Source organism: Cydia fagiglandana, chromosome 20, assembly GCF_963556715.1.
Source record: "Cydia fagiglandana chromosome 20, ilCydFagi1.1, whole genome shotgun sequence".
Taxonomy (NCBI): Eukaryota; Metazoa; Arthropoda; class Insecta; order Lepidoptera; family Tortricidae; genus Cydia; species Cydia fagiglandana.
This window is the reverse complement of record NC_085951.1, coordinates 13,975,564-14,001,192: the sequence shown is the minus strand read 5'-3', so window position 1 is coordinate 14,001,192 and position 25,629 is coordinate 13,975,564. Positions and strand designations below refer to the sequence as shown.

Sequence of the window (25,629 nt, the reverse complement as noted above, 5' to 3'; positions counted from 1 at the left end):
TTCTAAATTTCGTGCCAAACTGCCAACGCACGGAATACCTACCTACCTACATCTACATTAGCTACCTACCTACGCTGCGCTGACTGCAACTAAGGTGACTGCAAAACAGGTTTCCTACAAGTCCTACCTACAACTGGGGTCCGAAGGTACAGACCACCTGGCATTGCAAGTAACAGCGTATATCGGTATGTAGGTATACGGTATACTTACCTAAAATAATACGTGTAATTTAGTTTGAATTGTTGCAATGAGTTTCCTTATGAAGCATTTTTATTGTCATGTCAAACATCCTCAAAATAAGTAAGGTAAACGTACTGGTGCTCGACGCGGTCCCAGTACAAGTCATCTTGAAACTTAAGTCATTGTCAATAGAGGTGACAGCAAGCTGTAATCTATTGGGCGTTAGGATGTCGAGCACTAGTAAGTTTACCTTAGGTACCTATAGCTAATGGAATTATGCTCTGCCAGGCATTTTTATCGGCGAGTTCCAACGTAATTCTGCCTCAAAATGCAATTTTTCATAAAAATTCCACGCGTAAAATGAAAACGACACCGCTGGGAAGGCCGGATTCGTACGCCACACGATTTTAGCATAGTTCACGATCCTGCCAGCAACTATGTGGGTTAGGGCAATGCGCATATATGTCTAGATAGCTAGGATCTCTATATCTATACCAGAGTCAGGTATCAAAAGGCCCACGAGGGATTTCGCCCGTCCCAGCACTTTCGTAATCCGTGGAACGTGGTACTGAATGCCTGGGCGAGCTCGCAACGTCGCGCGTCGACCTCGCTATCGCCACCCGCGGTGACGCGATCTGAAAGGTCACCAGCCGCGGCGTCCACCGTCCGCTAATGTCTTCGTTTGGCTAAACAATCGCAGTTTTATAAAATTTTATTTTATCCCATAACTAAAAAAATAATCTTACGACGTGGCGTCTTGTGTGTCTTCTGTCCCACTCGCTTCCGTCTCGCTCGGCCCCTCCCCCCGACGGCCGCGCCGCCTGGCGGTCGCGCCGCGCAACACGATCGTCTCTACGGCGTTGCCACTCCGTATAATTTCGCTCGACGTAAATTTCATACTAAACAGTTCAATGGACTTTCTGAAAACTAAAAATGTGTCAGTATATGTAAAACGGCATGTGTTAACTAGGAAATCGTCGTAAGTGTTGTTGAAAGCGTTCATTTGCGTTATTTTGTGTGTTTTTTAAGTGCGAAGTTCCGTTGTCGTGTCTTGTGTGGTGTCGCGATCTGCTTGGAGCCACCACGTTGGATTACAGCTAAAAAGGTACGTTTTAAACGGTCTTCCTCCGTCCAAAACCCATTTAGACTGTTAGAAAAGTGATTATAATTAGTGTCACCAGTGGAAAATGTACTTGGCATTTCTCTAAACTTTTACTATTTCGTCATAGTTTTCTAGTTCATTTTGCTGCGCATATAACGGTTTAGGCATCGCGTGGAGCAGGGTAACAGACCTGTAGCCTATGTGGTAGTAGACCACGTGTTTTTAACCATTACATAAGGCATACGATAAGCATATCTAGTGGCTAGAGACATTGTTATTTTAGTCCTCTCGCCCTTTGGCTTTGCAGAAATAGCACGGCGCTTTGCACATCCGTCAATTAACTAACACGGAAATATATAAGCTAATTCATATAACTAGTTATCTATAATATTAACCCATGTGTAACTTAACGATATGCTTACGTGGACGACCATGTAGCGGGCCATGCCTGGCCATGTGGGAAAAAAATAATATTTTTTTTTCTTAATCTAAATAGTGATGTTACCAATCGATTCTACACTAAAATCGGTTCATTTTGACACCCTATATGCCAGGTGTAAAAATACTAGAAGCTGAAAAACAGATTTTTTCTAAAAAACTTTAAAAGTCGCGTGAATGCAAGCCGTGTGATAGCGGAGTTCCGATTTAATTGAGTCATTCTATGTAATCAATGTATGGGAAAATGAAACTAATTAATATAGTTTTCAAACCTGTGTGACGTGATACATCTAGGTGTACTGTTTAAAATTCACCACTCTCCCCCCCCCTCCACCTGACGCTCGACCCCCCCCCACCTTGAAATGTGTCCCCGTTGGTAGTTTTTTGGCATTCTCACGAAAACTATAATAGATATCAAAAAAGTGTCAAGGACAGAATTAATCCTCATTAAATTTAGAACAAAAATGGTCTTATGTGTTTTATTATAAGTTGGACGGTATTCAAGCTATAAGTACTTGTATAACCTTAAAATAACAAAATAACCATACTAGTATGACGAAATGCAGAATATCTTCAAAACGGCTAGACCGATTTTAATAAAATATACCAAAAAAGTCACCGCAGTGAAGCCAGCTATCAAACAAAAGAAACTACATCAAAATCGGTTCATCCGTTTCGGCGTTACGAAGTCACAGGTAAACACAGAAATACAATTTTTTTTAACTGCACCCAATAATTTTGTAAACCGATTAATTTAGATCAATTATTTTAATGAGATCATGTCCCTTGAAGTTTTAGCTTTACGAAAAGTTAAAAAACATGGAAAACGGCCCAGTATTTTTCAAATTATCGGCATTTTCCCGATTTGTGAGTGGTTTCGTGTTATCACGCGCACGAGTTGCCCTTGACCCCTATAAAACGGGGGGTAAGGGAGGGGTTGTTATCAGTCACTTATCAGAAGTTGACCGGTACACATATCCGCATATTTTCCCGTAAAGAAGACCTGTGAAAAATGGAAACCACTGAAGCTGAAGTCCGCCAAGTCGTCCAGCTCAGCTCCTGCAAGAGGGGCGTAGCCAACGTTCAGTAGCCGCCACGCTGAATTTAAGTCAATCAACAGTTTGCAGAGTTTACCAGAGGTTCCAACGGACTGGATCCTTTACTTCAAGACCAAGAAGCGGCCGCAAAAAGTGTACATCAGAGAGGGACGACCGCTTCATTGTCACAACATCTCTCCGAGATCGACACCTGACAAGCGTTGCCATCCAGCAGCGTCTGCGTGAGATACGAGGAGTGGCTGCCAGTGAGTGGACAATAAGAAGAAGACTTAAGAAAGCGAACTTGACACCCAGGAGGCCTGCAACGGGGCCCAGATTGCTGGCGCGACACCGTACAGCCCGAAGAGAGTTTGCAGAAAATCATATGGACTGGACCATTGAGCAATGGACCGCAGTTCTCTTCTCGGACGTGTGCAGAATATGCTTGAATGGATGTGACCGAAGAGGAAGAGTCTACAGAAGGCCAGAAGAACGGTTCGCCCAATGTTGCTTCTCCGAAAGTCGCGCCACGGCCCCCGCCAGGCACGAAAACTAGCTCTGTTCGCGCGTCGTAGGAAACGTCGTCCCAGAACATCACGGATCCACCGCCATAGGCGACCCTTTCGGAGTAGCAACATTGGGCGAACCGTTCTTCTGGCCTTCTGTAGACTCTTCCTCTTCGGTCACATCCATTCAAGCATATTCTGCACACGTCCGAGAAGAGAACTGGGGTCCATTGCTCAATGGTCCAGTCCATATGATTTTCTGCAAACTCTCTTCGGGCTGTACGGTGTCGCGCCAGCAATCTGGGCCCCGTTGCAGGCCTCCTGGGTGTCAAGTTCGCTTTCTTAAGTCTTCTTCTTATTGTCCACTCACTGGCAGCCACTCCTCGTATCTCACGCAGACGCTGCTGGATGGCAACGCTTGTCAGGTGTCGATCTCGGAGAGATGTTGTGACAATGAAGCGGTCGTCCCTCTCTGATGTACACTTTTTGCGGCCGCTTCTTGGTCTTGAAGTAAAGGATCCAGTCCGTTGTAACCTCTGGTAAACTCTGCAAACTGTAGATTGACTTAAATTCAGCGTGGCGGCTACTGAACGTTGGCTACGCCCCTCTTGCAGGAGGTGAGCTGGACGACTTGGCGGACTTCAGCTTCAGTGGTTTCCATTTTTCACAGGTCTTCTTTACGGGAAAATATGCGGATATGTGTACCGGTCAACTTCTGATAAGTGACTGATAACAACCCCTCCCTTACCCCCCGTTCTATAGGGGTCAAGGGCAACTCGTGCGCGTGATAACACGAAACCACTCACAAATCGGGAAAATGCCGATAATTTGAAAAATACTGGGCCGTTTTCCATGTTTTTTAACTTTTCGTAAAGCTAAAACTTCAAGGGACATGATCTCATTAAAATAATTGATCAAAATTATTCGGTTTACAAAATTATTGGGTGCAGTTGAAAAAAAATTGTATTTCTGTGTTTACCTGTGACTTCGTAACGCCGAAACGGATGAACCGATTTTGATGTAGTTTCTTTTGTTTGATAGCTGGCTTCACTGCGGTGACTTTTTTGGTATATTTTATTAAAATCGGTCTAGCCGTTTTGAAGATATTCTGCATTTCGTCATACTAGTATGGTTATTTTGTTATTTTAAGGTTATACAAGTACTTATAGCTTGAATACCGTCCAACTTATAATAAAACACATAAGACCATTTTTGTTCTAAATTTAATGAGGATTAATTCTGTCCTTGACACTTTTTTGATATCTATTATAGTTTTCGTGAGAATGCCAAAAAACTACCAACGGGGACACATTTCAAGGTGGGGGGGGGTCGAGCGTCAGGTGGAGGGGGGGGGAGAGTGGTGCATTTTAAACAGTACACCTAGACGTATCACGTCACACAGGTTTGAAAACTATATTAATTTGTTTGTATCAAAACATATAATGACTGTATTAATTATAAATTCGTGTGGATTGCTTCTAATAGATAAAACCTAAGATGAAATATCGCCAAAAGGTTTATTTAAACGGGTTTTGAAAATAAAATGCCGTCTCAATGTTAGTGATCTCAGTAATGTACCGAACACATTAAAAAAAATTACTGCTTATAATTGCTGTGTACCTAACTCTTTTTAGGGCCCCGTACCCAAAGGGTAAAAACGGGACCCTATTACTAAGACTCCACTGTCCGTCTGTCTGGCATCAGGCCGTATCTCATGAACCGTGATAACTAGACGGTTGAAATTATCACAGATTTCTGTTGCCGCTATAACAAATACTAAAATAAATATTTAAGTGGGGCTCCCATACAACAAACTTAAGAACGTAGTTTTTTGCGTAAATGGTACGGAACCCTTCGTGCGCGAGTCCGACTCGCGCTTGGCTGGATTTTGTTATTTCAAAAATATTGTGTACGTAGATATACCCAGATATCTTTATTACGGTGGTCATTCTCCAGTAGCACTTTATACCTACATTATGTAGGTACAGTCGCCATCAGATATATCGGAGCGGCCAAGGTGTTCACAATATCTGAACGCGCACTCTAATGCCTTGACAATAGAGGCGTGTTCAGATATTTGTGAGCACCTTGGCTGCTCCGATATATCTGATGGCGACTGTACGGTCTACTTAATGTGTACGAGTGCCTCAAAATGGTAAGCTTAAGTGTTATTAAGCCGACCTCCGTTAAAAGACCTTTAAACAAATAAAAAATAAACTACCATTCCATTTCAAATAATCCGTAATCTAGGTCTCTTTGAAAAATCAATACTTCCTGCTAACCTTAGTCTGTCAGCGCTATGCTGAGATGTGATAATTTCGTGGCTTTTTTATACCTAAAGGTAGATACTGTGTCCTGAAACTAAGCCCTAAAATACCAGTTCAGTTATTATTCCTATAGTTCGTTTTTTTTAGCATAAGAAATTAGGTAAACAATATTAATGTGCCTTTTAATTGAAAAACACATTTTAAAAATAAGTTACGGCAAATATGTAACAATTATGAATCTAATACGACCTTTTATATTCTTCTGCTTTCATAAGTAATAGTTATTGATTTTTAAAGAACGTTTTTCAATTAATACACATGCCAAGATCGCTTACCTTCTTTCAAGTTCTTTCTAATGCTAAAAAAAACGAACTATAGCCGTTACTAACCTACCTACCTAACTACACCTTAAACTAACCCTTACCTAACTATACCTTAAAGGTTTATTATAAAAAAATTATAACCGACTAGTGATAGCAGCAATCGATTCTACACAAAAAACTATTCATTTCGACACCCTATATGCCATATCCCAAATTCGTGAACACTTGAAAACAGATTTTATTCAAAAAACCTCGAAAAATATTATTGGTGGATAGATGGAAACAGAAAGCAACCGGCTCAAGCTTTTCATTATGTTAGTTGTACGCGTAGACTAGGAATCCTCTAGACCGAGTTTAGAGCAATTATTTCATGCAAGCGATGATGCCAAAATTGCGGGGGTGCGCGGGACGAGGTGAGCGAAGTCCCGTGCCGTGATTGGTCCGTTCAAAGACACGGACGTCACACAAAGACACTTTCGACTCAAACATGAAGTAAAATTACCGTATCCGTGGCAGACGGGGCAGCACGACTATAAAGGGGCCCACTGATTAACACTCCGCCTGACGGCATCAACCTGTCAGTTGTTCGGAACTGTCAAAATTTTGTTCTAACTAACAGGCCGATACCGTCCGGCGGACTGTTAATCAGTCAGCCCCTTGATGCTCAGTCTGGAGGATGTTTTGTCTGTGGTTGTACGTAAGTAGGTATAAGGTACATAGGTAGGAAAAACTTATAATTGAGGCAGTTTTACAAATATAAGATCAAGTGTAGGTTTATTAAGGTGTAACTGGTGTGCGACATTTTTTATGTCGCATGCTTGTAATGTAAGACCGAGATAAATCTGCAACGTATAAAATAACACTTGCATTGCGTGTGCTGTCAAAATCGCTGCAGACTTATCTCGGTCTGACTCTAGGTAGGTAGGTATATTGCAATAACGTTATCCAAGGGACATTAAAAGGCTTGCTACACGGTCGCCGACAAGCCCCCAGACCGCGTGGCCTTGGCCGGTCCCGGACCGTGTAGACAGTTGTTACCAACAAAATTTGACCAAAACTGACCAAGGACAGACCAAGGTCAGACGGTTAGAAGGCTTGTCGGCGACCGTGTAGCAAGCCTTTAATATGTTGCATCATACATGCTTGTGACCGTTTTTAGGGTTCCGTACCCAAAGGGTAAAACGGGACCCTATTACTAAGACTTCGCTGTCCGTCCGTCCGTCCGTTCGTCCGTCCGTCCGTCCGTCCGTCTGTCACCAGGCTGTATCTCACGAACCGTGATAGCTAGACAGTTGAAATTTTCACAGATTATGTATTTCTGTTGCCGCTATAACAACAAATACTAAAAACAGAATAAAATAAAGATTTAAATGGGGCTCCCATACAACAAACGTGATTTTTGACCAAAGTTAAGCAACGTCGGGCGGGGTCAGTACTTGGATGGGTGACCGTTTTTTTTGCTTTTTTTTGTTTTTTTTTTGCATTGTGGTGCGGAACCCTTTGTGCGCGAGTCCGACTCGCACTTGCCCGGTTTTTATGAGATTCAGCAAGTATAGTTATGTATAGCAATGCATGTCGTTCCATTGGTGTATGTTACTTAGGTGTATTGTGTCTGTAAAGTCCAGGGGTCACCAACTATTAATTATAGTTCGTTTTTTTTTTTAACATTAGAAATAAGGTAAACAATCTTGATGTGCCTTTTAATTGAAAAACTAATTTTAAAAATAAGTTACGGCAAATATGTAACAATTATGAATCTAATACGATCATTTATATTCTTCTGCTTTCATAAGTAACTGATAAGTAAGTATTGATAAGGTACTGAATTAGTAAGGTACTTTTTAAAAAGCGTTTTTCAATTAAAAGACGTGTCATGATCGCTTACCTTCTTTCAAGTTCTTTCTAATGCTAAAAAAAACGAACTATAGTACGCTTGCTACTGTCAGTACTGTCATGTGGCAAATTAGGTAGGTACCTCAAATAGGTATTTCACATCGCAAATTCATAAATAATACCTATCAACTAAAGATTCGTTCTAGGCACGCCATCGCCATATTAGATTTTTTCTTAGATACCTATTTCATGTTCAGATATCCGGTATTTATAAAATACCTTGTAACTATTGGAGCATATAGCTATTTTTTGATCAAGTGCAGCATTCCATTTTATGAATTTTATCAGAATGCTCTTCTATGTGTTTTTTAGCATTTTATAATCCTAGGAAGGTGTTTCGGATTTGCCTAACCCATCTGTTAAATATTTGACGCAAACTATGGGTTAAGGCCTGTGCACACCGGCTGCGTGTGCGTGACGTGCACGTGTGCGTGCAGCGTTGTAGTAACTATACAGATCTTTATGAGAGACGACACACCGCTTCCGTGACTTGTGCGTGTGCGGCTCCAACATTTTAGCGCACGCACACGCGCACGTCACGCACACGCAAGCCGGTGTGGCTCGGCCTTTATTGACGACCGGTCTGGTCTAGTGGGTAGTGACCCACTTAGACCCACACAGTGACAAGCTTTGCATAGTTTGGGGCTAGGTTGATCTAGATGTACCCTAATAAAAAAAACAGCTATTATTTTCAAAATGAATATCTGTCTCTTAGCTTAGCTGTATATTGTATTATTATTATTATATATAATGTTAAAAATGCTTTATGTTGTTAATGTGTTCCAATTTGTGCCTCTTTGGCATTAGCTGTAAGGTGCAATTTGTTATTTGAAATAATAGAATAAATAAATAAAATAAAAAAAGTATCTGTACAAAAAGTTATTAGCATCCGTTACCCATACTGGTACGACATGGGGTTCTTCAAGAAGCGGGTATCCAGCGTTCTCAAGAGTCGGAAGCGCATAAGTGGCTCCTCCAAACTCCAATGTTGCTTATGTCCATGGGAGAAGGTGACCGCTTCCCATTAGGCGACTCGTCTGCTAGTGTGCTATCACATAAAAATACTGATGTAATACTTGACCAAAGGTTTGTCACTCCTGGTATAGTCCATAACAGCTCTCGGCAACCTTTTAGCAGCCAAGGGCCAAATAGTAACGGAGGTGACGCGGGCCGTAATTTGTTTATATTTATGACTTCATGAGACATTGTCGTTTGTCACTATTACATACAAAATAGCCAAGGCGGCTCTCGGGCCGCAAGTGTCAGGTTCACGAGCCGCATTCGGCCCGCGGGCCGCAGGTTGCCGACCGCTGGTCTATAACACAGATATCTGATCACTTTAACAATATTAAATATCGAGTTACCTTCTCAAAATTCGCTACTGTCGACTGTCAGCAAAAACGCAAGCAAACACATGTAGGTAGTATAGTCAGCTGAAATTATATCTCACAGACGAAGCGCAAAATATTAAATTCGTCTCGTGTTTTAAGGTTCCGTACCCAAAGGGTAAAAACGGGACCCTATGGCTAATGGCTCCTGTACACGATGGGCCAGCGCCGGCCACTCCAAGGGACGCATTTATGCGTTAGAGGGAGCAAGTGATATTGCCATCTCATTCTACCGCATGGCTGCGTCCCATGGAGTGACCGGCGCTAGCCCATCGTGTAGAGGACCCATAAGACTCCGCTGTCCGTCTGTTCGTTCGTCTCGTCTGTTTGTAACCAGGCTGTCACTCATAGGTAGACAGTTGAAATTTTCATAGATTATGAATTTCTGTTGCCGCTATAACAACAAATACTAAATACAAATTAAAATAAATATTTAAGTGGGGCTCCGTTACAATAAACGTGATTTTTTTCCAACTGGCACTTTGCCGGTTTTTAAGAACATAACACCCCTGAGTTGTAGGTTTTCATAAGCTACAGTGACTGCTTACCACCAGGCGGGCCGTGTGCTTGTTGGCCACTTGTTTGTGTTATGTTTAGGCTATAATTTTACTCATTGATTTGACTATAGTTTCTTCATATGTCGTTTTCAGGCAAAACAAAACACATTATCGGTTTTCGATAAGAATGATTTTAGTATAGTCCCGTTATTGCAATAATGCCTTAAGGCTCCGTCACACAGGCGCGTTTAGTGGGCGGCACGAGAACATATAAAACACTCACGCCCCGCCCTGCAAACGCGCCTGTGTGACGGAACCATTTTTGCTTGAGCACGTCGCAAATGATGATTTCATTCAGCGCATTCCTTAGCAAAGTAAATTGTTTTCACTATATTATCGCCATTATCGGTGACCGATCGCATTACGACAATCTGCGTTTGTAATTAGTAATTAATGCTACAAAGTATTTGCGGACTTTACGGTCATATGAACCTAATTAGGGCTTGTGCACAAATCACGCGAGGTTCGATGGGGGGAGGGGGGTCACGAAAAACTCACGATAGATCACGTTGGGGGAGGGGGGTATAAGGAAACCTCACGTGTATTTTTCTACAGTGAACGAAACTAAGAAAAAAAACCAACCACATGAGTAAAATACCTTAATTTTCTCGGTTTCGTTAAACATAAATCTTCACTCTACACTTCAAAATAGCGAGTGTATTTAACGAAAATAGAAAAATAAACAATATTTTCTAAATAACAATAACAATATTTTTATTCACAATAAAAGTTTAACAGGCACGTTACAATGAACCCCGCACTAGGCATGGCCTGTATACAACACTATTTATCTTAAAATTAGGTCGGAGCTGGCGTGGGGGGAGGGGGGTAGCCAAAAACCTCACCAAATATCACCAACGGGGGGGGGGGGTCAAAAAGTAGCCGAAAATACCTCGCGTGATTTGTGCACAACCCCTTATCAATTGAAATACGTAGTCACTATTATTAATACCACATAATAAGTAATACTTAATAGTTCTAATAGTAGAATTTACGACATTCTTGAAAGTTATAATAATTATGATTCTTCTAAAAAGTTTGTCAACTCCTGGACTACTTCTAGGAATGTCTAAATTCAAAATGACATAACGCATAACGTAGGCAGAATTTACATAAAACGGATATCATTTAATATAAAGCTGTATATGAAATAATAACACGTAAATAACGTAAATAAAGAGTTATTATAGTACCGGTAGTTTCATACAATGTATGAAATTATGAATGTAACAGCCATTTCAATTTCGTATTTCACGATCTTTTCATACATTGTATGTAACTATGTAGGTATATATGCCGTGGACTTATTCACGAGATCACGACTTTTCGCTTATCATAAATATGAACTAATCTGTTTTGCTGTCAGTACTGATTTAACTACTACACAGTACACTGTATACAAATAGGTGACTTACATTCGCGTGCGAGCTGCGACTGGCCGCGAGCCACGAGACGCGAGTGTAAACGGTGGGCTCGTAGGTTAGAAGTTATCTAAGAAAATAGCCAAAAAATGACCATTCCCCCCTATAGGCACTGGCCCCACCGCGAGCTAGTAAGCTATGAGCTATCGGCTATAAACACGAACAAAAGATAAGCACTATAAATAAAAGAGACACGGCGATATTTATAGTTACTCGCCCAGCGGTGAGCTATAAATATCGCCGTGTCTCTTTTATTTACACGGGAGTGCTTATCTTTTGTTCGTGTTTATAGCCGATAGCTCATAGCTTACTAGCTCGCGGTGGGACCAGTGCCTTATCTCCGAAACTACTGGGTCAATTTTTTTGAAAAAAAATACAAAAAATAGTTCTTTACCTATAGATGACAGGAAAACCTATTAGAAATGTGGAGTCGAGCGTGAGTTGGACTTAATGTACGGAACCCTTGGAACGCGAGTCCGACTCGCACTTGGCCAGTTTTGGAGTACGAGTCATAGGGGCTCGCGAGCCGAGCCACGAGCCGGCGAATGTAAACGGCTAAAATCAGGCAGGCGCAGGATCCACTGGGACACAAAAAAAATACTTGGTAGTTTTTTCGGATTTTTTAGGGCTCTTGCGCCTTCTGGAAATACTGGGATCATATAGGTACATATGGGATCCAGATCCAGAGGCTTAGAAAAGGAATAGACTAGATTATTGAATTGAATTGTATTACATTTCGGTATTTTTGATTGAGGTGCAATTTTCGCATATGTTGTACAAGATATGTTTTTATTTCCTGTTTTGAAGTCATTTCATCATCATTTAATCACCAGTCAACATGAGCAAACAACTTAATTTCTCCATCAAATTACTTTGTCACTCTTTGCTCTTGTGGATAAAATGCAATTTCTCATCAGTTTTTGAAGAATAAAAAGAACCTTTACGAGTTTCTGTGGTCTAAAATTGTGCTCCTGTTACGGGTCCCACCATTCTGCTATTGCGAATGTTATTAGTTATTATCAGTAATTCATAACAAAACAAACCCATTTCTCAGGCCCATCCGTCATCTTGGAGTAGTTTTAAACCAAAACGGTTTTCCTTAATAGGAATCACGAGCGACTAAAGCCCTTTTGGGCGTAAGCTTACACCAGGTAAGGTATCAGGTACATTTTTAGTTTACAAACATCTTTACAAGCCAACGTTCCATAAATATATATACACGACCTTAAGCAGGCCACTGACGAGCCTTCCAAATGGATGCCGTTGCAATGGATTCATCCAAATGGACGGCATCCTAATATTAAACATTGTACGTTTTTGACATTCACGGACCGATTTTGGATTGCAGCCACGCTATTTGGACTGTTGGAAGGCTCGTCAGTGGCCACCTTTATTGTCAGTGTCTTAAGGGGACCACGCCAATGACCTTCGATCTGAATCCCTTAGTTTTCTTATGTTTTTTGTAGCTTATCATATTAACGCAACGGCTAAGCAATATAGTATCCCATATTTACTTCAAAGTTCATTTTGTCTTCGAGATATCTGGCATCAAAGTTGAACAAATTTAGGCTAAGAAACTGCTTTACTGGCCATAACTTTTGTGTTAATTAGTTTAAAATTAAAACCGTCTTTACTGATACGTTTGATCTTAAGACACGTTTTTAGAGACTACAAAGATGAACCCAAATATGTAGATCTTCATTTAAAATACGTAAGATCCTTCACAGCAATCTAGATTCGAAAAAAGTGTTTTTGTTGTTTTTAAAAAATCATATAAATATAGGGATGTATCCATTTCTTTCAAAATCCGGTAGACAAGAATGGAGATAAAAGATCCGTAGACAAGAATGAAGAATTGATAGCCGTTTGTCTTATAAATCTATCTTGTAGTGCAAAAGTAGGAGATACGATTCAAAACTTGTCAAAAATCGATGAAAACCGCAGGTAGCCCCTTAAAAGGTGTTAAATTTATTTTTATAACGTTGGCTTGTAAAGATGTTTGTGATCTCGACTGTAGGTACCGTACATTCTTAACTGATCATGGGTGATCCTTATCCCTTTGGAATAAGGTTTAGAATCGTCAGTTACGCCGTGTGAGGTAAAAGGCCCTTTGTGACGACACAAAGGTTTTAAATGAAAGGACTGGTCCCAATTTCGATGTTATCGATGACACTGCAACTGCAGTGAGTGCAATCGGCATGAATGCAAAATCGAGAACGGCTCATTGTATGTACAGTCAGCAGCAGAAGATGTGCTAAGCGAGCGAGGTGTTCAAAATTACCTTGACACGCTCTTATTCTCTTAACAATATGATGTCGCGTCAAGATCATTTTGAACACCTGGCCCGCTTAGCAACTTCTGCTGCTGACTGTACTCATACCAACACCTTAGGTTATTTTTCAACATGAGCACACCCCGTTATCAATGTCGCAGTGTCGAAAATCGGGTTTGGCGAAGTTAGGGAACCCTTCGCCGTTGGTGCCCAACTTCGCCCAAGTAAAATATTAAACTAAATTTTACCATATCTGTTTTCTATCTCCAAAGTCAATAGGGTTTTATACTGTATTTAAAATAAATTATTTTACACCATGCATGAAATAAAGCACCAGATAATAATTATAAGAAAAACACAGATAGTAGTTATTTTTTAACACAAGTTCTATTTAAAGTATTTAATAAATCGGATAGAAATATAAAAAGTAGGTGAGTTGACCATGACGTCACGATGTAATGTTTCATATAAATTCCATATTAGCAAATCGTTTTGACGGTTCTAAAAAAGTAACTGATTTGACTAGTAGGAAAATACCCTATTTTGTGGTACCTTAGAACTGATTTTCCCTTAATGACCTGTCTAATTTTGACACCTAGTACACGTATGTTATAGTCTGTATCTTTAGTTATTTATTTAAATAAAAGTAAACAAATAATTTGTACATTTTCGGGTAGTTAGAATCTGTGCGGAAAGAGAAGAGTCGTGGAATGTATTGGGCCCCATACATTCCATGACTCTTCTCTTTCCGCACAGACTCTATAACATTTATTGGTTAACCAATCAAATACGAAACCGCCTGGATCTGACACTGAACGAGCTGACTTTAACCTATATTTTATTTGATCGTGTAATGTTTTCATCTACCGTCAACTGGCTTAAGGAGCCATTTGAGGGTAGATATTGTTTACTTTTATTTAAATACCTAAAAATACAGAGTATTAAGTACTTACGGTTAAATCCTAATGGCAATTTTATACTAGGAGAGTACATACATGTACAAGGTGTCCGAAAACATCTCAGAATGTTTTTCAAACTTGAATGTCAGTATTATTATATTTTATTAGCATCTAAAAGCACAGTATAATTAGTAATTGCTATTTATCTATAGTAGTTTATGTGACTGCTACATAATGAGAGGCATTAAAATACGAGTGTGGGTTTAAGAAACGAACGTTAGTGAGTTTCTTAATAGGATCACACGAGTGTTTTAATGCCTAATTATGTATAGTTACATACACTACTTTATCTAAACACATACTTAAAACTAACTAAAAGATAAACTGTACGTCAAATGGTGGTGAATGAAAACTTTTTTCACGCATGTCACACATCCTTAGTTTTTTTAAATTTTAGACAAAAGAATGAAGTCCCTATTCTCATGTCACTCGAGATCAAATGTCGTGCGGTTTATATTTAAAAAACATACTAAATTGACGTTTCGTATCGATAACTGTTTTAATATCTATGGATACTAGAATAGAGACCTACTTGAGTTTTGACTGCTGTTCCAAATTTAAACTCATAACCTACAAAAATCTATAACGTTATGTACATTAAAGTACAAATTTTCCTACTACCACAGATAAGAAAGTTCTCATAGTAAAATTGATTGTAATAAAGCTTGTCATTTCCTACGGTTTCTGAACGTAGTATAGAGCACTAATGACATGTGTGTAGATAAAAATTATAAGATGACGTAGGCATAGAAGCATGACTGCCCTTCTCCGGTCCAACCAAGGTCTTTAAATCGCTATTAAGATATAGTATTAAGACCCCAAGGTCCCTCTCAAGCGACGTTAGTTCATACTTCAATTATTAGTATATTACTGGGGAATATTTGAATAATTTAATACAGAATACAGAATACAGATATTTATTGGTAAAAATAAAAGTACATTCTACAAGTCACAATAAAATACAAATTATACAAGTAATAAAACAATAAAATTATAGATCAATAAAATAACAATCATAATTTTCATTTCACAGTGTTGGGTCAATGATCTTTGGTTAAGGTTATACACATAAACTCATCAATTGAGTAGCATGCGTGTTCAATAAGCAATAATTTAAGATTATTTTTGAAAATTGAGTCACTATTCGAGTCCTTTAATGTAGACGGGAGTGAATTGTACAGCTTTGGTCCGATTACACTAAGCGACCGTCGCGACTTAGCGAGTCGGCAACTCGGAGCAACCAGTAGGGGAGACCTGCGGGGCGGCTGGTCACAGCTACGTATGGATGCATTAGTTTTATACGTATGTATATTTGCTCTGACGTACATACAAGCCGACAGGACAAATATACAAGGTAAAGTTAATATTTTATGCTTTTTAAACAGCAATTTTCAATTACAGAGCATTGAAATCTTGAATACTCTGTAATTGAAAGGATATAAAATAATAATAATATAAATACCCCAGTAGCCATACCTGTAGGGGCTGTCCATAAATTACGTCATCGATTTTTGACCCCCCCCCCCCCTTATATAATCATCCAAAAATCATGCTTCAAATGACCCCATTTCCTCCTACTTCATGCTACCGTCATCCGATGTCCAGACCCCCCCCCCCCTAATTTGAAATGACGTAATTTATGAATAGCCCCTAAGCCATACCATGAGTTGACAGTTTACTATTTGTAATTAGGGTTCCGTAGGTACCCAAAGGTTAAAACGGGACACTATTACGGGACTGCTGTCCGTCCGTCCGTCCGTCCATCACCAGACTGTATCTCACGAACCGTGATAGCTAGACAGTTGAAATTTTCACAAATGATGTATTTCTGTTGCCGCTATAACAACAAATACTGAAAACATAATAAAATAAAGAGTTAAGTGGGGCTCCCATACAACAAACGTGATTTTTGACCGAAGTTAAGCAACGTCGGGCGGGGTCAGTACTTGGATGGGTGACCGTTTTCTTTTTGCATTTTTTCCGTTTTTTTTTTGCTTTATGGTACGGAACCCTTCGTGCGCGAGTCCGACTCGCACTTGCCCGATTTTTTTTTGTATTCCCGTCGCCTGCAGGGATGTTTTGGGATTACACTGAGCAACTTTTACTATGGGACCTACCACCTACCCCGAAATCACGGAAAAATAATTTTGGCTGTTACATACATTTTGGCTGGTCCATTTCATATGTGTATATTAGATTATTCGTTAAATAGGATATTAATAGACATGTATTTTAGTATTCTAATGATCATTGATTACCTCATTATTGTTTATTGTCTCATATCATGCATTTACATTAATACTTATGCATGCATGAATATAACCTCTAGCCGCCCAGAGACCTATAAAAAGGTCTCCTGTTCCAATCCAATTTGAACTTTGTGTTGACAAAATAAAATTTCATTTTGCTTGGCAAGGTTTGACGTATGGGTGGCTAGAGGATAAATAAACTACGATAGAGGAAACTGTTAGCGGTTCATATTTCTGGGTTTTTCCGCTGTGGTTTTGTACCGTTATGTAAGAATGCGGCGAGGAATAATACTAGTTGTAAGACTGCATGTATGGCGGTGTCATAGTGCGTTTATGAGTTAGTTATGACAAATTAGATACTTACGAGTGGCGAATTTCCTATTCGCTCGTGTATTGTACAACGTTTTACAGTATATATGACCCTTTTAACTTTCGACGTAATTACGTAATGTGCTTATTATAGCACAGGGTGTCGTAATGGAGCACCAGATGTACTTTAAAGTCTTTAACCCGCTTTAGACCACGTGGCCTACAGCCCAATCCCAGTGTCCAGAAGCGGCAGTTCTTTTATTACAAGCTTTTATTCAACTTGCAATTTACCTATGTATGTAGTTATGTAACTATGTTTGTATTTGTACGGGTCAAATCCTGCAAGTTTGATTTTGATTTGACCCACTTTCCGACTTCCAATGAAGCTTAAAATTTGCATACATATGTAAGTCCAATGACAATGCAATATTATGGTACCATCGAGCTGATCTGATGATGGAGACAGAAAGTGGCCATAGGAACTCTGTGATGAAACAACGCAACCTATTGTGTTAGGGGTTTTTAGAATTGTTTCGATGAGTATTAGTTGTCTGTCGTAAGAAAAGTACAGTCAGCGATAAAAGCTTGTACCAAAAATGATTTTTTTTTTGCGAAAAACTTATTTTTTACTGCACGTCTGTGACCAGTGTTTTTGCCCACAGGTGCAGTGTGTGTGCAGTGATAGTGCGTTATGTGCGGAGTGTCGCAAACGAGCAGCTAGCGTCAGCCTGCCCCGGCATGCGCTACTAGCCATGCCAGCGTCCGGGTCATGGCGCAGTATACACAGAGGACACAGCCGATGCACAGGTAACACCATAGATTAACGACTAATGGGATCTATATCTGAATCCCTAAAGTCTTTTCTCCTATCTTTGCATTCCCTAATATTGTTTGCAATAATGATCAGTTGTCCTAACACTCGTATACCCTAATTTTGGTTTCCCTATTATCGACTGGCCGATTTTTTTTTGTCCTAATATGTTTTTCCCTAATGGCACTTTCCATATTGGGTATTTATCCTAATGTTATGTAGCATAATTCTTTTTTTGCCTAATTATTGTTAGGCCTAAAAATTATATATCCTAACCATCATGTTACCTAATTTTACTTAGCCTATCGTTTCTTGACCTAATACTCGTATGTCCTAATTTAAATTTCCCTCCAAACCTAACCAATGGCAGCACTTCATTTTTGCGAGGATCGCAGTTCTAACCTAACCTAACCCACTTTTGTGACAGCAGTTCGTTTTTTCGAGGGTCACAGTTCTAACCTAACCTAACCCACTTTTGTGGCAGCAGTTCGTTTTTTTGAGGGTCACAGTTCTAACCTAACCTAACCCACTTTTGTGGCAGCAGTTCGTTTTTTCGAGGGTCACAGTTCTAACCTAACCTAACCCACTTTTGTGGCAACAGTTCGTTACCATTCATTATGGAAAGTAATTGTTATGATAATTGATCAATAGGAAAAGTAACTGTTATGATAATAGATCATTAGGGCAATAGCCATTAGGTCAAAACAGTTAGAGCATGTTATTTTATGCCAGACATTGTTAGGGATTTCGAAAATATGGTAAAAAACTTTAGGGATCTTGATAGTTATGGTATAAATTCTTAGGTCAAATGATTGTTAGGCTAACCATTACATTATGGAAAATAATCGTTATGACAATTGATCGTTAGGGCATGTGCCCAATAGGACAAACCAGTTAGAGCAAGTGACTTTAGGACAAACGTTGTTAGGGATTCAGAATGACACCCCGACTAATGATACGTTATAGAAGTAAGTGATAGTGCGTTATGTGCGGAGTGTCGCAAACGAGCAGCTAGCGTCAGCCTGCCCATGCCATGCGCATGCCGATGCGCTACTATTAGCCATGCCAGCGTCCGGGTCATGGCGCAGTATACACAGAGGACACAGCCGATGCACAGGTAACACCATAGATTAACCTTTTGAACGCCAGACGGCGAAGGAATATGCCGTGTCCCGGTCTTGGTCCGTGTCTTGGTAGAGTTGGGTTGGCAAGAATAGTGCCGCCAACCCACCACGCAAAATACGCGCATTAATATGACGTCGAGTTGCGGAAACCAAGCCCGCGTGAACCTATAACCTATATGCCGTGTCCCGGACGCTAGTCGATCGCCACTATTTAAGCAAAATTGAACTGCGTAAGTCCCTATTGCATTGGCGAACTGACGTCTGTAGCCGTCGTTGGCGTCCGTGGCAAGACTTTCCGATGACGGCCATAGCCATATGTGACTGTCAAAAGGTTAAAGACTAATGATACGTTCTTCTTTGTCGTCACACTCTTGTCAGAGTGGTCGTGATCGCCATATCACAGCAATTCTCAAAAAGTTTGTACATTTCGATCACATCTGATTTCTATAAAAATTGGTAGGATGCTGGTGAAGTGCATGAAGCTGAACAACTTCCACCATATTTCCCAAAATGTCCTAGAAAGTTTCTAAGGAACATTCCTTTTTTGTTACCAGATTTCCTTACACATTTGTTTTTTTTTCATTCATTCCTTATCATCATTCAGTTTCACTAGACAATTTACAGCAACAATCATAAATATTAAAACTAAATTAGATAAACGCCACCTTACCTCTAAACCTTCCCTTTACCCTCCCTTAACTTGTTCCCACCTTTTCAGAATCCCTATCCACGAAGATCCCGAAACCATGCAGAATCCAAGAATCCCGAAGACCATTTTATGAAATAACTAGCGACCCGCCCGGGCCTTGCACGGGTTACACAAAACCTTAACAAATAATTAGAGATGCACCGGATATTCGGTTACTATCCGGTATCTGGCCTATCCGGCCATGATTTTAATATCCGGCCGGATACCGGATAGTAATATTGCTTGAATTCTGAGTAAACTTATTGGATTTAAGAAGCAGTCTTGATCATAATCGCACTTGTTTATTATTTTAAAACAATTGAAACATTCCACTGACTTGCACGCGCACTCATTTCCAACCTAGAAAAGTGTCTGCGCGAACGTTCACTAGGAAACAGGTCAAATCTGCAGAATGCGCTCCTGTAAAACCGAAATGTAGGTATAGTTCCGCTGGCCGAATATTCGGCGGCCGGATACTGGATATACGGCCGATGGTCAGGCCGAATATCCGGTATCCGGCCAAACAACTATCCGTTGCATCTCTACAAATAATACACCTAAACCTTCCTCAAGAATCACTCTAATGATAGGTGAAAACCGCATGAAAATCCGTTCAGCAGTTTTTGAGTTTATCACGAACATACATACACACAAACAGACGCCGGCGGAGGACGGGTTTATAAGGTGTAGTGAAGGGGAAGGTTGAGTATAAGGTGTAGTGAAGGGGAAGGTTGAGTAAGAGGAATCCCGTTGCAAAAGGAACACGTGGAGAAATTATAGTTTCCCGTAGCCCGGAAAATAGGATATAAACTATGTTCCTCTTACCGTATCTGACCTTGGGGTCTTAGCAAGTGAGAAACGTTTATAGAAAACACAAATTGTAATTATTGTATAGAAACAATTTTCCTATTCGATTGTCATTTTGTGCAAAACGATTGTCACTAGAGATGCCACGAATATTCGGCAACTATTCGGTATTCGGCCTATTCGGCCACTTTGCCGAATATTCTGTATTCGGCAGAATGTTGCCCACTATTCGGCCGAATACCGAATATCTATTGCACCTACCTAAAAAGAAAATAATCACAAAAAAATAACCAAAAACTAGGTATATTTAATATTTAAAATGTTTTCCTGGAAAGTGGTTAAATACGAAGGCACGTTTTTGAGCATTAGTTGATTCCAAAATATTTTATTTTTATCGTGGGTCTGATTTGACTGACGCTAATTACATTCATTAATTCTGTTCAATATAAAAATATATCTTAGCAAACGTTGTGCTTTGTTGGCGAACAGTTTTCGTAAAAATTGTGACTCAAAATGTTCGCATCTCATGCCGAATATTCGGTATTCGGCCAAATCCACTATTCGGGGTATCTCTAATTGTCACCTTGGCTTCGCTTTAACTTCGTTTCGTCTGAATATCATTTTACCAAAATATAACTCAGTGAATCCAATGTTAACAAGCGTTATTATCTTAACGAGCAAAATTTTTCCATACGAGTGACATGATTTCGTCGTACTGTTCATAGCTCGAGGCACATACAGGATGCTTCCTGTAACAGGAGCAATAAATTAAACTAAAGGCTGTACTCCTCAAACAGACCAACATTTGTTCAGCAACTTTTAAAAATTATGAATCCTTTTGGCTTCCTTCATACAAAATAAATATTGCCTTCAATGTACGCTGACATCAGTGTGTTTGACTTTACTTGTCACGCTTAACATAACATAATTTGCAATACATTGCGTCTTAGAATAAACTTTAAAGTGTAATAAAACCATGAGTTATTTTCATAAGTTGCTGAATCAATGTTGGTCAGTTTGAGGAGTACAGTCTACAGTTTAATTTATTGCTCCTGTTACAGAAAACACTCTGTATAATACCTACTAGGTTGGATTACATTTGCAAATTTAATATTATATTTAGATAGAAAGGAATGTTTTTGTATTTTTTTGCCCGGGGCTCGTCGCGTGGAATTAATTAACGTGACACTGCGAATTACGTCAGAGTTTTGGGTAAAAAATCTTATGTGAGAATGTGTTTAAAATTTTCATATTTAAAAATATTAAATTTGTAATGTTTCATAAAATGGATTCAAAAACTTAGTTTTCGAAAATTTTTATGGGCATCCAGTAATTGTGTGAAGAGATATGAGATAAAAAAATAATTATTTTCGAGAATTAATTAAATTACTGAGGTGAGGTTCTGTATCTTCTGAAGGTGGTGTGCACTCGTAATTATAATTATTTTATGATCTATCATTAGTGTTGTTACCTACAATGATGTAGATGGCTCCATATTGTTTCATCTGATTTATAAATTATGACTCATTTCTTATCTAAGTCCATAATTCCAACTTTACTATGAACCTTCTTTAAATAGGTGTGTTCAAAAATGTAAACATAAGATTCAATTATCATGTTGGAATAGCACTGATACTTTTTCTTATTTATCCTTTAACTTTACACGTCTCCTCATATTATAACAAAACACTAAGTATTGGATTGAATATATTATGTATACAGTTAATCTTCTGTGAGGCGATGGATTGGATAAACGGGAATCATCTGTTATCTATTTATTATACATATTTGTGATTTTTTGTATTTCGTAGGAGTTGTACTTTGTTTATTTTGTTGTGTATAGTTTTAAGGAATTACGCAGTGCATATGATCTCATGCTCTGTCTGTTGAAGTCGGCCATTAGTAGGTACCTTTTTTAAATGTGCAATAAAGTTTAAAATTATTAAATTAGCTTACAATTAATTATTTTAGATACCGATTAATGTAATATGATATGACGTTATTCTATAGTGAACTGCCATATTGTTCATACAAGCAAAGTTGTACAGTATAACAGTAGCCATCAGATATGAGCTAGGTGCTCAAAAATAACTGAACACGCACTCTACACAGTCGTGCTCAGATATTTGTGAGCGCCTTGTCTGCTCCGATATATCTGAGCACGACTGTATAAGTACAGTCACCTGCAATAATATGTTACACAACGAAGGCCGTAAAAATATCTGACACGAACTTATTTGTCTTTTTTCGGGCTTCAAAGAATATACTTATATTATTGTAGAAGACTCTACAACCGGCTTCTAAAGCCTATTTTTTTATTCGGTAGACTAAAATGACATTTCATACTATGAAATGACATTTATGTTCATACTAGGAAATGTCATTTTAGTCTACGGAATCAAAAAATAGGCTTCAGTCGGCAACAATGACGACGTCTGTATGCATTTGTAATAAAATAAAGTGCAATTACGCTCATTACGACGTGACAGTGAGTGACATGACAATTTTATATTTGTCATGGCGGGCCGTGGGTGTGATAAGTATTTGCCAGCGAAGTCTTAACCACGACGAGAATGATGTAGGAAAATAACAAGATTTTATGCTCGAAAAGTGAAATTGGAGTGTGTGCAGAATAATGGCGCCCGCTTGGCGGTTATGGGGCACATTTGTTTTTTTCACAATTGTCAGTATTTTTCCCTGTTTTTGAGCATTTGTTGATTACAAATAATTTTATTTTTATCATGGGTCTGATTTGATTGACTCTGACTACATTGGCTGGTTCTGAGCAACAAAAGTTAAATCTTAATAGCAAACGATGTGCTTTGTTGGCGACCAGTTTTCATAATGGGGTTGGCCGGTGGAAGTTTTTAGCAGATGGCGCCATCATAGCTTGCCCCGTCAGTCCCTAGAATTATGTCAAATTTTTGTTTTATTAATGCCCTGGATGCCAGCCCTTTAAGCCAAATCTCATAGAAAAAGGGGCAAGCTATGATGGCGCCATCTATGCAAACCTTTGACAGTTGCCAACCCCATTAACGTGACTCAAAATGTTCGCATGTTATACCGAATTTTTAGGTCGCCGAATATTCGGTATTCGGCCAAAACCACTATTCGGGGCATCTCTAGAGTTAAGCCACGAAAAACCTGCAGCGATTTTGATAGTCCTCGCAGTGCCAGTGTTATTAATAGATCATAATTTCATAGAAGTTTGACGTTTTAAATAATACTTGCACTGCGTGGGCTATCAAATCCGCTGCAGACTTTTCTTAGTCTGACTCTACTCATTATAATGTGACTGACAAGCAACGTGACAGTTCAGGGTCCAGACCCCAACGTGTTCGAGTCAACAAGACCCCCACATCCTGTTTATAGTGCTATGTCAAAGACCTCATAGCCTTGAGACGAGCTAACAGGGACGAAACAGTCTAAATCTGATAATGAACAAGTAATTAGGGTCACTGAACTCTTATCTCTACGCGTTAAGTTTTCGGGTCATTCGAGGACGTAGGTATAAACAATATGAATTGCAAATATAACAATATTTGCGACGAAATTTAATAATCAGATTAGAGATAGGTACTTAAGTTACTGTTTTTAGGGTTCCGTACCTCAAAAGGAAAAATCGGAACCCTTATAGGGTCAATCGTGCGTCTATACCCCCCCCCCCTTTATCTCCGAAACTCATCATCATCAGTATTTAAGAGCTATGCTCTTGTCGGTGGAGTAATCCCCACTCTTCTTTTTGCTGGGCCAGCCTTTTAACTCCCTCGTACGACACGACAGAAACTTTTTCTTTTATTTGGCTGAGATATGTGAGCCTGGGCCTTCCTCTGCCTCTTTTCCCCTCAATCTTGCCCTCCAGGATGTTTGAAAAGAATCTGTCGTGCCCGTATCAAGTGGCCAACCATCTTGCCCCATCTGTTAGCTATTGTGTCTAACAGGCATCTCTTCTCTCCTGCCATGCAAGTCCATTCATCTCCGAAACTACTATCTAAAAATAAAAAAAAAATACCTACAAAAAGGTATAAAAAGTATGGTGCCAAACCGAGTGAAAATATGCCAGATCTGGCATTATTTATGCCAAGTTGGCAACACTGCTTATACGATCTAGATCGGACGAACAAGCGATCGCTAATTGAGTAATTGCGTTTCGTTACAACATCGGTAGAGTCGGCCATGACTCTGCCAAGGCGAAAAGAAACTAGCGTCGAATTCAATGTTATCGCACAAAAACTCATTAATTATACTCATTAAACGCTCTTGGATGAGGTTTGCGTATTTCCTTAACATTTTCGTATTATGACGACTTTTTATTTTTATGTTTTCTGAGAGGACTGAAAACTGAAAACAAAACGCAATCATTAACTTTTTAAATAGATGAGGTACGATAACCTTACACCTTACCTGCCATACGTTGGAAAAGAGTTACACTCTGTATAGCCATTTCCGTCAGTACAAAAGAGCGGCAAAGTACAAAATGTAGGCACGAGGAGTTATTGTCCCATATAGAAAATTTGAAGTTCGCGCCTTTTTCTGCTGACAAATTTGTTTGACAGGCTATGCTTATGAAACTTAAAGCAAAGTCTCTAGACTCTCTACTCTCTAGCACCTTCTGACACGGTACGGTACGGCACGGTAGTGCCAGTGCCCCAGCCAAGTCGAGCAAAACAATGAGGCACGGCCGTACCATCCTTTTCCCGAAGCGATTCTGGCGATAAACTTTACTTTAATATTCAAACCCTATTACAAATATACTTAACCGATATTCAATAAAAATAGTTTTCCTCTAGTTCGCCATTGGAGTTGGAGCGGATATTTTAACACGAAATCAATATGAGTCTGTGCTGGCCTAGGAATAGCGGTGACCTCTCTGTCTAGACCGTCTATATTAACTAGTTTTTACCTCCCAGTTTGCCTATGTGACCGCAAAATTAAAATAAACCTGTTACCAGCGCTTCGCGAAGTGAAAATTACAAAGTCTGTGGGCCTACCGCGAACCACGTTCGACGTGTTGCCTCCCTGTCACACTTATGTACAAATTTACAAGTGCGACAGAGAGGAAATGCTTCGAACGTGTTTCGCGGTAGGCCCTCTGGTTTCGTGGGATAGCGGTGCCGTTATAGGTAGCGGCGGTCTCCATACAAAATGCAACTCCATCCAAATTTAGGCGTATTATTTTGTATGGAGACGATGTGTATATAACGGCACCGTTATCCTAGGAAACCAGCGCTTAAGGAAAATGACTCAAGAGTAGCAATGCACGCACGAGAACTTTCCAAAGTTGCGAAACTTTCCACA

The 25,629-nt window shown here is 39.6% G+C and overlaps 1 protein-coding gene across 1 annotated transcript in view; it reads left to right on the top strand.

The window, feature by feature from the left end:
* Positions 1–18,691: 18,691 nt before the first annotated feature.
* Positions 18,692–25,629, top strand: part of LOC134674898 (titin-like) — a 150,582-nt gene continuing 143,644 nt past the window's right edge. The window contains exon 1 of the mRNA XM_063533054.1: positions 18,692–18,829. Within this exon, the coding sequence (XP_063389124.1) occupies positions 18,792–18,829 (38 nt within the window). The 5' untranslated portion in view covers positions 18,692–18,791. The remainder of the gene's footprint in view (positions 18,830–25,629) is intronic.